Here is a 14,488-nt window from a genome sequence, read left to right as displayed (position 1 = left end):
TCCAAGGGTTTCTTGATTCTTATTTTCAGGTGTCCTCTTTACATATCGTGCATCTATTAAAGTTGTGATTTTGTCCTTGTATGTCATCGCTCCGATACAATTGGGGACCATCGGCTCTTTCCGTAAACGAGAAACGGAAAATGCCGACGGTGCCCGATTGCGTTCCGATATATACTGTAGACCAGTATCTTTACGCCTCATCTTTACTTTCCACGATTTTGCTCTCAGTAATAAGCAGGAATTGTACATGGCATCGTACATTTTAATACTGGCTCACTGTTAACCGTACGTACATGTGGGATGTCTTATATGAATGGTAAGGACGAAATTAACCCCGGATGAAGATGGGATTTCCAGTGAAGGGGAAACAGTTATATCTGGGTTAAAATCTCCTGGTATGCAGTATATTTATTTTCTATCTTACTTTATATCTGGTGTATATTTTGAATACCAAACGTATCGGTATTATTGGCTATAAATAATATAAGTTCAATTATGTGCAATACCTATCGTGTTGTTACAACAAAATTATTAAATATGATTTTAATGATTCATAGATTTTCAATTTCCCTGTTTATGTAGAAAAAAGTACAGTTTGCTTAAAACGAAAACTGCTTCTGTTGTGTGTACGATGGCGAATTATTATAGGATGGTGCTGTAGTGTATCAAAACAAACCAATATCAGAATTGTTCACTTTTATTTAGTAAAAAAAAAGGAAGAGAAAGAGTTTAAAGAAATGCATTTATAATCAACTTTATGAGCAATGAAAAAAATATCCACACATAAATACAAGAATGGATAAAATTCAAAAAACATTAATTTCATATTTGAATGAAAATGACAAAAATTGTATATAGCATAATAAGTATTATGTATTTGTCGGGAAGGCGTTTGACAGCCAAAGACTTTTGTTTTTGGAGACAAAACACATTTTTGACAATAACAATATTTCTATAGAAAAATAAAATTCAGATTTATAAAAAAAATATAAAATAAACATTTTGAGGCTGCAATATATATATACATATGACAAACATAAGGGAAAACACAGGCTGAAGACGATAACTGTTCATGAAATTTGAGAATTAAACTCAATATAATGCCATTCGGTTTTAAAGCTAACTGGCTAACCATTCCCATTTCTTTCAGTTTTAGGATTCTAACTTTCCAATTTACTTGAAATAGCAGTGTTATCATAGACAATTTGCATTGTCATCTTTCTCGATTGTTTTTTTCTCTCGAATTTTAAGAAGTTATTTGAGACAAATTTAGTTCAAATATGGAATAAACTACATTTGAACAGAAATCCTAATACATATATTTGATTCATTTGATGGATATAATTAAACTAAATGTAAAAGTTTGAATATCTATTGAAGTTTGGTAACCAGGTATTGCATTAACTATTGTGTTGTAAGAATTGCCTGTGGAGATGTAAACATAGACTAAATTAGATCTACACTTTTGTCACAAAAAATGCTTAAAGAAGTACTCCTTTTAACATAATGTGTCGTTTTTGACAATAACAATGTCAGATGTTAAAAAGATTCTTCGAATTAAATGGAACTATCTTTTTATACGTTCAACATCAGTTGTGTTTTTACAACCCAGCAACGCATAGGTCTGCTGAATTTAACACGTGTCTTGATCGTTTGCTTGACTCCTCCCCTCAGTGCCTTTAAGATAAGTTTTCCCTTGGATCGATTCCTTCTTGGATGTTGTTTTTCTTGTACTTCCCCTTTTATAGGAATAACTGAAAATAAGAAGCAAATGTTGAACAATCATAATGATAAATGTAAAATTCCTATTTGACTCCTATGACCTTGGATAGACGTTAGAGATCGTGTTTAACACACGAACCGAGGGATAAAAATAACATTGCAATTCTTTACCAACGATTCATATTAAAATGAAGGGTAAAACGCGGTGTTTGTAAAAACAGAATACCATATAACTCATTTAATTTTCAAATCTACGGAATGAAAACATTGTACAATTTGCACTATTATTAATATTATTCTTAATCATTTATGCGTAAATGCATAGGGAAATACAGTCAACAGTTTCTTTTAAAAAAAAGCAGGAAATACGTACTCAAAGATCCTTCGAGGTTTCGATTTGTATTTCTGGAATAATCAACGAGAAGAGAAAGTCTGTACTTTTGATTGACGACCTCCCATTTAGGGTTCTCTCCCCCTCCGAATACAGAGTATGGTTGTGCTCGTTGGCGGACTTCGCCCTCCACCCGGAACCCTGGACTCATCCTGGTTGTGGTATCCGATGCATTGATACTTATACGAGTGATGCGTGTCCTCTGTCGTCTACCGGAACCGTGAAAGGTGTAGCCAACGCTGACAGAAAAAGCTGGAATAAAAGTCATCAAACGTTTACAATAGAAAAAGTTAATCTGTTAACTAATCTTCTTTGTAAAAAACAGAGTGAAATAAAGCTTCAACTCATCTTCATAATGTTTCCAGGGCGGATCGAGAGATTTCGAAGGCGCGGGGGAGGGGGGAGGGACTCATTTTATAGAGTAACTAAATGCTTCTTCACCTGTTTAAGATTTGTAGGTTGGCTTCAATTGTATGCTCATTTTTATATTTCGCGCTTTGCAGTCTGATTTATCTCATTTTTATTCCTTTTCTACTTTACAGAAGCTTTGGATAAGAGTTTTTTTTAAAGGAATTGAAGAATTTTTCATTTTGACGAGACTTTGGTCAGCAAAACAGAACAAAAAATACGCAAAAAAAACCGACATCGTGACGTGCTCTATCAGTCCACTGCGGCACGGAAACCAATTCTATTTTTAAATCACATGGCGAAGACTTTAAGAGATTCTCCCTGTCATTCTTAAATTAAAGGAAATAATACGCAATTTTCTTTCTTTGTACAAATATATATTTCTGTATCGAGTCTACATTGTGACGTCATGTTTTAACATAAATATCTCTGACGTCATTCAATGTCTTAACTGTAATAATTAATGATAATTCACACGCAAAGATATGCTAAGGTTGTTTTAATGAAAACTCGCTAATCGTCAATGTTTACAACTATGGTAAAATACCGGAATTTCGGTACATTCTGCCGTACGAGTGAATTACGGTTATGACTTACTCAACACAAAATAACCGTTTTCTGTAATTGTTTAGTAAGATTCGGAACCAATCATGATTTGTATTAACTGTGAATGTAAATGTAATCTAGTTTCCACTTATTCTGTCATTGCTTCATCGACTTTGAATGAATTGACAAATAACTCTTTGCGTGAAAAATATCAGTTTTAATAAATTGATATAGTTCAATATCTCACTTCATTAAATGGAATTACTTATTTGTATTTATGTTACGTTGAATAAAAATGGACAAACAATATTTAGTGTGGATAGTATGATTGTACAGATATTCATCTTTCGAAATAATATAATCGGACAAACACGCAAGAAAAAAAATTAAACTCTTACCGGTAGCTGGGTCCCTCGCTAAGTTGTACATGGTCGAATCATCTACAGATTGGATTCTCGGATTCCTGAAGCACAGGGGCAAGTCGACACCCTTGACAACAAGTAGAGTGTAATCTGGAAACGAATTCGAACTTTATTTCATTGATTGATATGATGATTTCAAATAACCAACATCTTTGTTCCACCTGTGATCAGGTTTCATTTTGTCTGGCATTTGCGTTGAATAATTATATAACATTTCTGCATTAATAAAACCAATTGTGTCCTGGTGCGAAAATTAGTATTTAAATTATCATTACACAGTTTCATGTTTCTTAGAAAGCTAACCAACTGCCTTGATGCTCTAAATTAATTATTTATATATAATATATGGAAATATATATATCCATATGAAAAGAAACAAAATCCAATGCATTGTTGTTTTTTTACTTTTCATATACCTACCTGACAATGCAGACATTATACATTTAGTTTGTATTTATCTAACCTGTCTTACGAAAGCAGTTTCGTCACTCGGCCCAGTATGGAGATTATCGGTGTACTCTAAATTTCTAAACCACTAGATCTTAAATTGAAGTTGAAAATAAATTTAAAATCAATTCAAAACAAATGACTGCCATTGCATTGAAATTAAATCAACAAATTTTCCGTATTTTCCGCGTCGTATTTACATGAATTACCCAAATTGAATGAAGTCTTTAAAGAAGAGGCATATAACATAAAATATTAAACTGTTGAAATATCATATGAACAGAACTTTCTATAATCTATATCCTTCTGTATTCTAATATATGGTCCAGCTGAAGTATCGGACTGGTATTGATTTAAGATCTCTGTCCAACTGCATTTTTCCTTTTGCTCATATACAGCATTCTTCCCTTTACTTCCACTTGGGGTATAGTAGCAGAGTTTGGCCAGGCCAGGTAAATTGTAGCTCAATCGGTGCGAGTGGGGATAAATCAATCTGAAGTCAGGTGCAATCAGTCAAAAGATCTAGCTCCGCTGAATTGTTTTCCACTCAGAACACTGTTGTTGACGATATTTTATTGAATTAATTTTCATTATTTTCATAAAATTCCCGTATATGATTTTTTCAGAAATGATTTATCAAAGTTATGTTCTTGCCGAAATAAAAGCAGTTTCCAAAACTTCTTTGTATTTTTAGCAGTGGTTCAGGGATCCTTAAGGTTTTGAATTATATGACAGTGTCCTTGCATGGAGTTTCCTATGGTAGACAGATTCAAAATGTCCGCACTCATACAGTGACTACTTTATGTCCAATGCAGGCTACTGGTACATGTACTCTACGGCACAGTAAAACCTTACCTGATGCTTTAGTTCTTGTTCGAAGCATCTTCATTAGTTGCCTGCTGTTCGGGATCTTGGTAGTAAACTCGGCTGTAGGTGTGCTGGTCTGGTGGATCGTGCCTGAGGTTGTACTGCGTTGTATTGTGCTCATGGTGGTTGGTTGGGGTGTGGGAGAAGTTTGTGAGATTGTGCCCATGGAAGTTGGTTGGGATGCTAGCATTGTAGTAGTTTGTGAGATTGTGCCCTCGGAAGTTGGTTGGGATGCTAGCATTGTAGTAGTTTGTGAGATTGCGCTCGTGGAAGTTAGTTGGTGTGTTAGTGGTGTAGTAGTTTGTTGGACTGTGTTCGTGTAAGATTGGTTGGGCATCATGGTTATCAGGTGAATTGGGGCCACCATTCTATTTTGGTTCTTTCGCAGTTTCGACCTTGCCATTGGTTCTAAAAGAGAGATATTGACATACCTACTTGTGGAAAGTCATTTGATAAGCTTACCGAAATAGCTTTAAAACTTAAGATATTGTATTATATTAAAGAGAAAAACTATATAAAACTGCGATATATTGTGTAATTGCGAACTTTATATTACTTTATGTGAACATAAATACAATTATTGTTTGGTTAATATGTACACTGATCCACATCACACCAGAAAAGTCTGCTAGATTTTTGCCAAAACATTAACAAGACATGATGGTGTTGTATTAGAGCATTAGTTCAAATTTTTGAAGCATTTACAAATATCCGAAAAACATTTTCCAAATCGAAAATAAAGTTTGATATTATAGACAGAATAGGTGAAACTAGATATAATATAATTGATGTTGTTTATAGATATTTTTTCTTTAATACAAGAAATAACCTTTATACTTGCAACATAAACTTATAAAACATAAAAGAAGAATTACAAAGTTTTTTTATTTGTTTTGTTAGATATAAATGTATTTACTTTAAAAGCAGTTATTATAGTTTGGATCGAATATATGGTGGATTCTGTCGGCAAAAAAACCGATACGTTTAAGGTTTATTTTTATGAGTGAACATATCACATAGCGTGACAATCATTAAAACAAATGGAAAAAAAAACAAAGCACGAAATTGAATCGAGAAAAATTACACCGAAGTCTTTTGAGTGTTGTTTGATAAGCTGGATTACAAGGTAGCTCTTATTAATGCTGTTATAACAACAATATAAACCTATCAGATTTTCACGGATTCGAATGTTTTTACTTTGTATTTTGTGATTTTTCTAGGTTTATCAGAAAAGCGAACTTAGGACTTCTACGAAAATATACGCCTTAAACAATAGGTTATCTATAAAAAATATTTGATATTTTTATTTTATCTTACAAAAAATCGTTACTTTAATGCGATTTATTATATCCTAGATGTCATTTCTCATTAACTTCAAAGGAGATGAATCCGTAACGTATTTAATGTCTTGTCTTATTTTTAATTATTTAAGTAATAACTTGAAAGTTACTTTCTGATATTTTAGTTACAATGTATAACCTCTTTATGTAAACAATGCCAATTATTCTGAGCAGTGTATAGTTCCCACATCCAGACAAATGTCGGTATCAACAATGAATAGTTTATAGTTCCCACATCCAGACAAATGTCGGTATCAACAATGAACAGTCTATAGTTCCCACATCCAAACAAATGTCGGTATCAACAATGAACAGAAAATCCTTTTTCTATAAGAGGTGCATGCAAACAAAAACATATGATGTAGAAAATATGACAAAGCGATATCATATTGATTCCAGTTTTCCAAACATTTTGAAATATTGTTGTAATTCCCATATATTTACTTACGTTTACGCCTTCTAGGGAGTGATTGAATGTCATAGGTCGCCATAGGAGCAGTATACATCCGGCTGGAGTGACGCATTATATGACCTCCTGAATGATAAACCCCTGCTTGGCTTTTTCCAACAAGCAACGCCGGCAATATACCACTTTGGCGGTGCTGAGGGACATCCACAGTCTCTTCAAGGCCTTAACAAAATTAAATAAATTCAAAAAAATGAAATGTTTTAATCTTGTTAGTTAAGGTTTAGTTCAGCTTATCTGTGGTTAAAAAAAGGTTTGACATTATGATTATAAAAAAATCTATCGGGTAAACATGTTAATCGTACTGGTGATATTAATCAATATAAACAAAATATAAACCGAATACCATCTGCTACATAATCATCAATTCCAAAGTGATAATAATACAATTATCGATAAGATTGAGCTATCGCCTTAACAAGTGCATTTAGTTTTTCAGAATATTTACATTTAACGCCTACAATACGATTGCAATTCAAAAAATCAAAATTAAATAGCTCATTCACCTTCCTTTGATTAATTATAAGTTCGTAGTGTAAAAGTATTCCACAAGGGGTGTTGGCTATCATACTTATATAATCGTTATTATCTATTTTTCAAATTTCAAAAAAGACACTCGGTTGATTAGACGAGTGAAATAAATATGGTGAGTCCCTCTCAGGGAAATATTGTATATAGTGTATTAGTTATAAGTAAAAGCGAAGATATTTCCTTATAGACCCAAAATCGTCGATGCACTTTCGCACGCTTTCCGATATGTAAACAAGTATATGTTTAACCAGAAGAGAAACTATCTCCCCGAAAATCAGTAGATATATATGACGTCACAATATAAATTAAACCTTTCATTAATGACTTCATGACTTTAATCTGTGTGAAGCAAAGTAAAAACATTTTACAAAGTATCAAAATTTTACAAAGTATAAACATTTTATAAAGTAAAAACATTTTACGAAGTATCAACATTTTACAAAACATAAACATTTTATAAAGTAAAAACATTTTACGAAGTATCAACATTTTACAAAGTAAAAACATTTTACAAAGTAAAAACATTTTACAAAGCATAAACATTTTACAAAGTATCAGCATTTTACAAAGGTATGGTTGATTGATACAAAAGCATTACTCACATATTTGAATAAAATATTTGTGTGTATTGTATTTGGTAGCTTTTCTTAACCCCGCAAACAAAGAATTATATCCTCAACGAAAACAATGTCAGCTTACCCATGTCGTCTCCCTCAATTTGTACTGGAGAAACTTGAAGCTCGTCCGGGAGAGTGACAACCATTGAGGTCAAGGGCGTAACAAAATTATACTGAAAAAATATCAAAATTTCAGATGTAGCCACAGTAAATCAGTAACAATGAAATTAATTAAATGATTCACGCATTATGTAAATATTACTTATAAAAATCCATTTGATAAATGGAATGAGAAGAACTAGATTCACATTGATGAAAAATATGTTCTACAATCACATATGCCACAAAAATACAGACGATAAACTGTATAACGTTAATTGACTGTTAACACATATGGTATTTGATGTAGAAATGGAGATACGTTGACAATTGAACAGTCGTCAAAGGTGCAGTTCTGAAAAACAGGTACTACACAGGTCGATGGGTGTTATGATATTATGTATGACTTGTTATGACGTCATGATTGAAAACTGTCTTCCTGTGATGCTAATATAATAATGATAAGCTTAAACAAATTTGTGTTTATCAGGAAACGTACACAAAAGTATAAAAGATGACCTATATTCTAACCGTTCCAATGCTCAAGCATGTATTCTGTGCTCGAAGCAGCTTCGGTTTGGTTACGTTAAGGATTGTTTAAGTTAAGGTTTATTTAGGTTAAGGAATATTGGTAAAGTCTGGGTAAAATATCACACTCTCCTTTGTTAACAGTTTTAGTATAGTAATTTTTACGATGAGTATATTTATTTCGGCAGGAAAACAGTTATTACAAAGGAAATGAAACCAAAGGTTTCAAAGAATCAATACATATCTGGGGAGAAAAGACTATTTGTGCATAAACATAATGAAGGAGCCCTTAGAACTAAACACGTCATTACCTTGAGGGCCATTGCAGTAACGTTTTCTTTCCAACTTTCTTGTTTATTTTCGTCAGTTGATGCTTCCATCTGTTTAATCCACTGTTTGATAGTGAGATAAGCCCATAGTTTCTCCGTGATGCCGAAAGCATCAGAGTCTTGTGTGATATTTAGTTGTGTGGTAAGCGCAGTATCGGGTACGTGTAGAGTTACCAATCCATTGGCACCAATACCTGTTATCATGGGCTGAAGTTCGTTCGTTTCCTCTTCTGAAATCCGTCCTGTAACGACAAGCTCTGACCCGAACATTAGAGTCGGTGTTAGGTCACATATTATTCTGATGGGTTCCCTTTCCACGGTGCCATCGAGGTAAGTAAATGTGACGTTTTGCAGAAGAACGGTAGAAACCTCGGAATAGAAATTTGATATCTGTAAGTCTGCATCTGAATCCTCGTAAATCTTTCTGCCAAAGCCATTGTTCTGTGATGCTAGTCGCTTTACCAAGCTGTAATCTGCGTTTTGTCCAAATGCCAAGGAAAACACTGGCACTCTGCCTTCATTACGCTCAAGAACCCTCGCTAATATTCTCGTCGGTGACGTTTCACCACTAGTTGGTTCCCCGTCGGTCAGAAAGATAATAACAGATGATCTGCCCCTATTAGAATGTGTCTCCACCAGCGAAATGCCAGTAAGCATTGCTTCCTGGATGTTGGTTCCTGTGAAATCAGCAAACATGACTTTGTTTATGTTTTAACAGAAAATTTATCAAACATTTGTTGGTCTTAAGTTTCACTGTTATGTGCTCTCTATAGATGTAAAGAGGTAGATAAGGATCGGTCGATGGTTACAACAACTTTGATGAATATGCTAATCAACCATCACAAATTAAGGATTTTTTCTACCAGCGGGTTTTTATTATGTTAGTAATTCAATACATTTTTCATGATTTGCAAAGTTTAGTGACTTATTTGTAAATCAATTGGAACCGCTTTCGTAAAGTATGCCGTGCTTATTACTTGGGTAAAGTAAGATACAAAATAACATGTCGTGGACGAAATACAAAGTTTCACAGCTAGCGATTGTTGCATATATATCCATGAAACGGAAAAAGGTTAATTTTCAAATTAAATTTGAAAATAATGTGTTTTGACATACATGATAAACAACAGTCACGATGTATGTAAACTTACCGCCACTTGCAGGCATGTCATTAACATAATGTTTTGCCGCATTGATATTGGCTTCAGATGCTGGAACAAGCTGCTGTTCATTTTTCCAATAAGTTATTCTACTGTCAAATGTTATGATGTTAAAGTTATCTGCAGGTTCGAGTTGTGACAGAATGGTGCGCATAGCCTTTCTGAGTTGTCGAATTTTTGTGCCAGACATAGATCCACTCTTGTCAAGTATGAATACGGCGTTCTTTGGTCTAGGTTCAAGACCAGTGGGAGCGAAAAAGTGCACAAAGTAGCCATTCACCAACAACAAAATATTAATTTGTCCAAAGTCAATATAGATGAATCATACGGTATCAGTATATAATATTCATAAATAATACATCATTTTACCTGTTCAATGAACATTTAAGATTTGTTACAATGAACATATGGTTGATATTTCTCTATAAAAACATTTCTTGTTTTCACACTTAACTGAACCAATCAGAGAAGAGGCTTTTTGTAACTGAAAAGCAGGCATTATTTATTGTGACGTCATGAACATTTTTATTATGCTGTCACAAGACAGCATATTTTGTCTTTTTATACTTTAGCGGGAGATGAACATTATGTTCTAGAAAACCATTTTTTTTAAAAATATAATTAAAACGTAATAAAATGAAGTCTTGTTTGCTGTATCAATAACAGTTATAGTTCACGCATGCTTTGAATATTATTCACTTTGCACTCATAAATGCTACTTAAACATTCACCTCACATGTTTTAAATAGAACTGCTTCGGACAGATATTTATCTATATGTATACATTCGGTTGTTATTTGGTCGAAGGATATGCGTTAACATAAACGTATTATATAAGTAATAACTTGTATTCTGTTAAGTATTTTGTGATAGTACGTTGTTTTGAGTGGCTATACTGGCGTTTAGAACATGCAAAGTGGTTTGAACTCGAGACCGATAGGTCGAGAGTTTAAACCAAATTCCATGTTCTAATCCCCAGTGTAGACACGCAAAACAACGTACAATCCCCATTCTAACACACCTAAACAAATATACTACACTAAACTGTTTAGAAACATTGTATTTCCTTTTTCAAAAGTACGTAGTTAAGTACTCTGTGGCCTGAATTGGCGATGTGCCATTCTGCAGCGGACTGATCAATTGGAAAGAAGCTTTCAAAAGTCGGTCATCTGGCCCCGCCCTTACTGGCGAGTGCTCGATCTGTATGTTGACGAGGCGGCATATTTGTGAATGTCTTGTTACCAAAGTTTATACGACACATTTGGATTAATATTGACCAAATTCTGACATTTCCATGTCAGTATGCATACCAATCTGTGCTTATCGACAAAATCGGTGATTATTTGTTTAGATTTGTGAAGAGTTTTGTGTAAATGCATACGACACATGTGAAATGTTTCATTTGATTTCGGATCTAACTAGATGCCTTCACACTGATTGAACGAACGTTTCGGTAATAAATGGAGGTAAGAACAATGAATGTTTACTTTTTATTTTTTAATGCTTTCATCAAATGCATTTCATCGGTCGTTTCTGTTCTGTTGCCTGCTAGCCTTATCAGCGGGATTTCGCTAAGAGGCGAGCGTGACGCCATATTGTTAAGGTTAGAAACGGGGCGTGACTTATGTGCGATTGATCATGATTCTATCGCAGATTAGAACATGGGCCGTATCCAATCAAAACACGCGTTGCCAACGAATCGTGTTAGAATGAAGTATTGATTCATGGTAACTGTTTATATCTGTGTTATAATTTATGATAAGTAATTGTTTATATTTCAGTTAAGATAAAGGGGCGGAATGCCTAGAAAATTTGACAAATTCCTGTGTCTGCATTGCAACTATACTTTGCTTATATATGAAATGATTACTTTTCCTTAGGTTATTGAAGCGCGAGCTATGTATATATGTATATGTTCCTTCGTTAGACTCAAAATTTAGACGTTTATTACACTTTTTTATTTAGCCTTAAACCTGATGTTTTTTACCAGCACGTAAGGAACACTCGTAAAATGACAGACACACTGGAAATGAATCTTATATAATAAACAACTTGTGCACTGTAATGGAAACGAGTATACAAACCATGATACGTCGTTCAAATTACCGTCTCGCATATATTAAACCTACACCAGACTTCTCAATAAGTACCATTAGAAAACAATATATTTGATTCAACTGATATACTACATACATGTATATTCTTGCAGAGTAACAGTATTGGATGTGAGAAATGAAGGTCGTTTGAAACTCACCAACATGTCACCACCGTCATTTTGTCTTGCTACGTCATACGTCACCCTAAACTGACCATCCAGTCCCTCCGAATCACCTTCGGCAATCTGCTGTTCCAAGGAGGGTTGATATCTGATGTGAACGCGCTTGTCTGATATGTGGTCAATTATGGCGACTTCATTTGTATCTTAAAAATATTTAAAATTGCTTGCATATCATTTTATAAACGTAAAACATGCATATAGTTTTATGATGTACTGTTTTCATAGACTGTTTGTAAACACTGTGCCGCTATAGAGTTCAGACATGTTGTGCCTACATATAACGTCTATCAAACAAAGTGTCGACATGGAGTGTTTATAAGCACCGTGTCTAAATGGATATTGATCTGATAAACGCAATGCCTACATAATGTGTATTCCGTCTTTGCGTATTGCAGAGTTATCTTATCTTGGGAGCAGGTATTGATTGTTACGGCACTTGTTTGTGAGAGTAACGTCATCAATTTTTGAGAAAACGACGTAATTTTCTCGCACAAACCAATGACGTAACAATCAATACCTACTCCCAAGGGAAGATACCTCTGCAATACGCAAAGACGGAATAAGCGTTGTGCTTGCATAGTATTAATAAACGTTATGTCCACATATAGTTTATATTAAACATATGGCCAACATTGGGTGATTGTATAAGTTATTCCTAAATATTTACATTTGCACTGCATAGGGCCTAGATAACTCTACTGGTCCCATTGTCACATATTTTCCAATGAACTACAACGGGGATTAGATCAGTGTAGTAATACACTGACCTAATTACCGCCAAGTGGCGATGTTCCGCTGTGTTGTTTCTTAAAATGTTATTGTATGACAGTTAAATCGCTAAATGACCACAACATATATTAAAATGGTCACATGTTAGTATACAAATTGGTAATTGACATATATGCATTTAAATAAAAAAAAATAATCTATTATTAAATTGATGTGTTTACTGTGGAACTTTCTTTTTTCTTTTTGGCCTGGTTGCCCTTGACAACGACTGTGGAATGCGAAACCACCCGGCTATTCCGAACAATTTACCGCTGACCCAGTCGGTTTGTATAAGAGTTTTAAAACAGCAATTAACAATACTCGCAACATTGCACAACTAATATTGTTGGTTTGGAATATAAATATAAGGATTGGTTGTCATATTGTTGACGTTTATTGGCGTGTAAACTACATCGGCTTGTGATATATTTAACATGGTGCGCTAACGCGCACCATTCAATATATCGCAAGCCCGATGTAGTTTACACGCCAATAAACAGCAAAAATATGACAACCAATCCTTAAATAGATTGATAGAATTTGTGCCTAATTGTGCTTATACACGAACACAGTGTTTACTAATATGATGCATGCATATTAATTTTATAAACCTACGTCCTAACTATCAAACGCAGTTTTGCTAATAAGCTGACTAGTATAGAAATAACTGATACTACCTCTTAAAGCGTACTAAATATTTTTAGCTAAAGATCGAACTTTAACAGATTAAGGCAAGGATAAATTGAAACACTTACTTAAAGTTTCAATATGCGCAGTAATAATTTAGCGCAACTTCTAAAGCACAAAATACTCTTAAATAATATCACTGCTAAAACATGAAAATATTAACGTATACAGGAAACATTTATTACCTGCAGGAAAAAGGAAGGGTATCTGAATTTAATATGAAAGTTTTACTTTCTACACAAATAATGTACGTATTAAACTTGTCGCAACGTTTCAAGTAATGAGGCATTACAATGCTATCATGGGATGTATAACACATCTTATAAAAGTGTAACAGGGATATAATTAATGTATTTGCTTGTATGTATGTTTGTTTACTAAGTCCGTCCGTAGCGCGTCGACTGTCCATGTATATATTTCATACTCCGAGTAATGTAACTATCGCGTCCGCGTGTTGTATTCTATACTGTGATGTTATGTCTATAGGTGTATTGTGGTATTCTGCTCGTTACGTATGTTGATATGTTGGTATACCATACAGTTGTTCATTGGTCAGTAGTGTTACGTCAAGTTGTGTATGCGTTTTCATTGGTTCGTTCTGGGTGGTCAGTTTTGGCGCGTGTTTCTTTGTGGGCAAATAAATCACGCTAGTACCTTTTGAGGACTCGTAGTTGACGGACGGAGAGATGTAATGTAAGTGTTTCTTTGTCTTTGTGTAATACCCAACGTATATGTATTATGTGTTTTATTTGAGATATAATTCTATTTGGATCTAATCTAAGTATAGATGATTTGTTATTCCTTTAATAAGAAATCAGATATGATTAATGTATTTTTTTATATGAAAACGTAATAATGGAGGTGATGTAATTTGATTTTTTG

General features: G+C 33.9%; 2 protein-coding genes across 2 annotated transcripts in view; both read right to left on the bottom strand.

The window, feature by feature from the left end:
* The window catches only part of LOC110457749 (inter-alpha-trypsin inhibitor heavy chain H3-like), a 49,909-nt gene that overhangs the window by 25,569 nt on the left and 9,852 nt on the right, over positions 1-14,488 (bottom strand). The window lies entirely within an intron of this gene.
* LOC110457750 (inter-alpha-trypsin inhibitor heavy chain H1-like) lies at positions 682-12,320 on the bottom strand. The gene is made up of 9 exons (XM_021509133.1): positions 12,128-12,320; positions 9,865-10,156; positions 8,696-9,390; positions 7,840-7,930; positions 6,592-6,774; positions 4,792-5,211; positions 3,466-3,579; positions 2,096-2,365; positions 682-1,754 (listed from the first exon to the last, which is right to left on the bottom strand). The coding sequence occupies exons 1-9, from the start codon at positions 12,131-12,133 to the stop codon at positions 1,576-1,578; spliced, it is 2,250 nt and encodes a 749-aa protein (XP_021364808.1). The 5' UTR covers positions 12,134-12,320; the 3' UTR covers positions 682-1,575.

This window comes from Mizuhopecten yessoensis, unplaced genomic scaffold (genome assembly GCF_002113885.1).
Source record: "Mizuhopecten yessoensis strain PY_sf001 unplaced genomic scaffold, ASM211388v2 scaffold9303, whole genome shotgun sequence".
In the NCBI taxonomy this organism is placed as follows: domain Eukaryota; kingdom Metazoa; phylum Mollusca; class Bivalvia; order Pectinida; family Pectinidae; genus Mizuhopecten; species Mizuhopecten yessoensis.
Note: the sequence above shows the minus strand (reverse complement) of the source record. Positions and strands in the feature narration are given on the sequence as shown.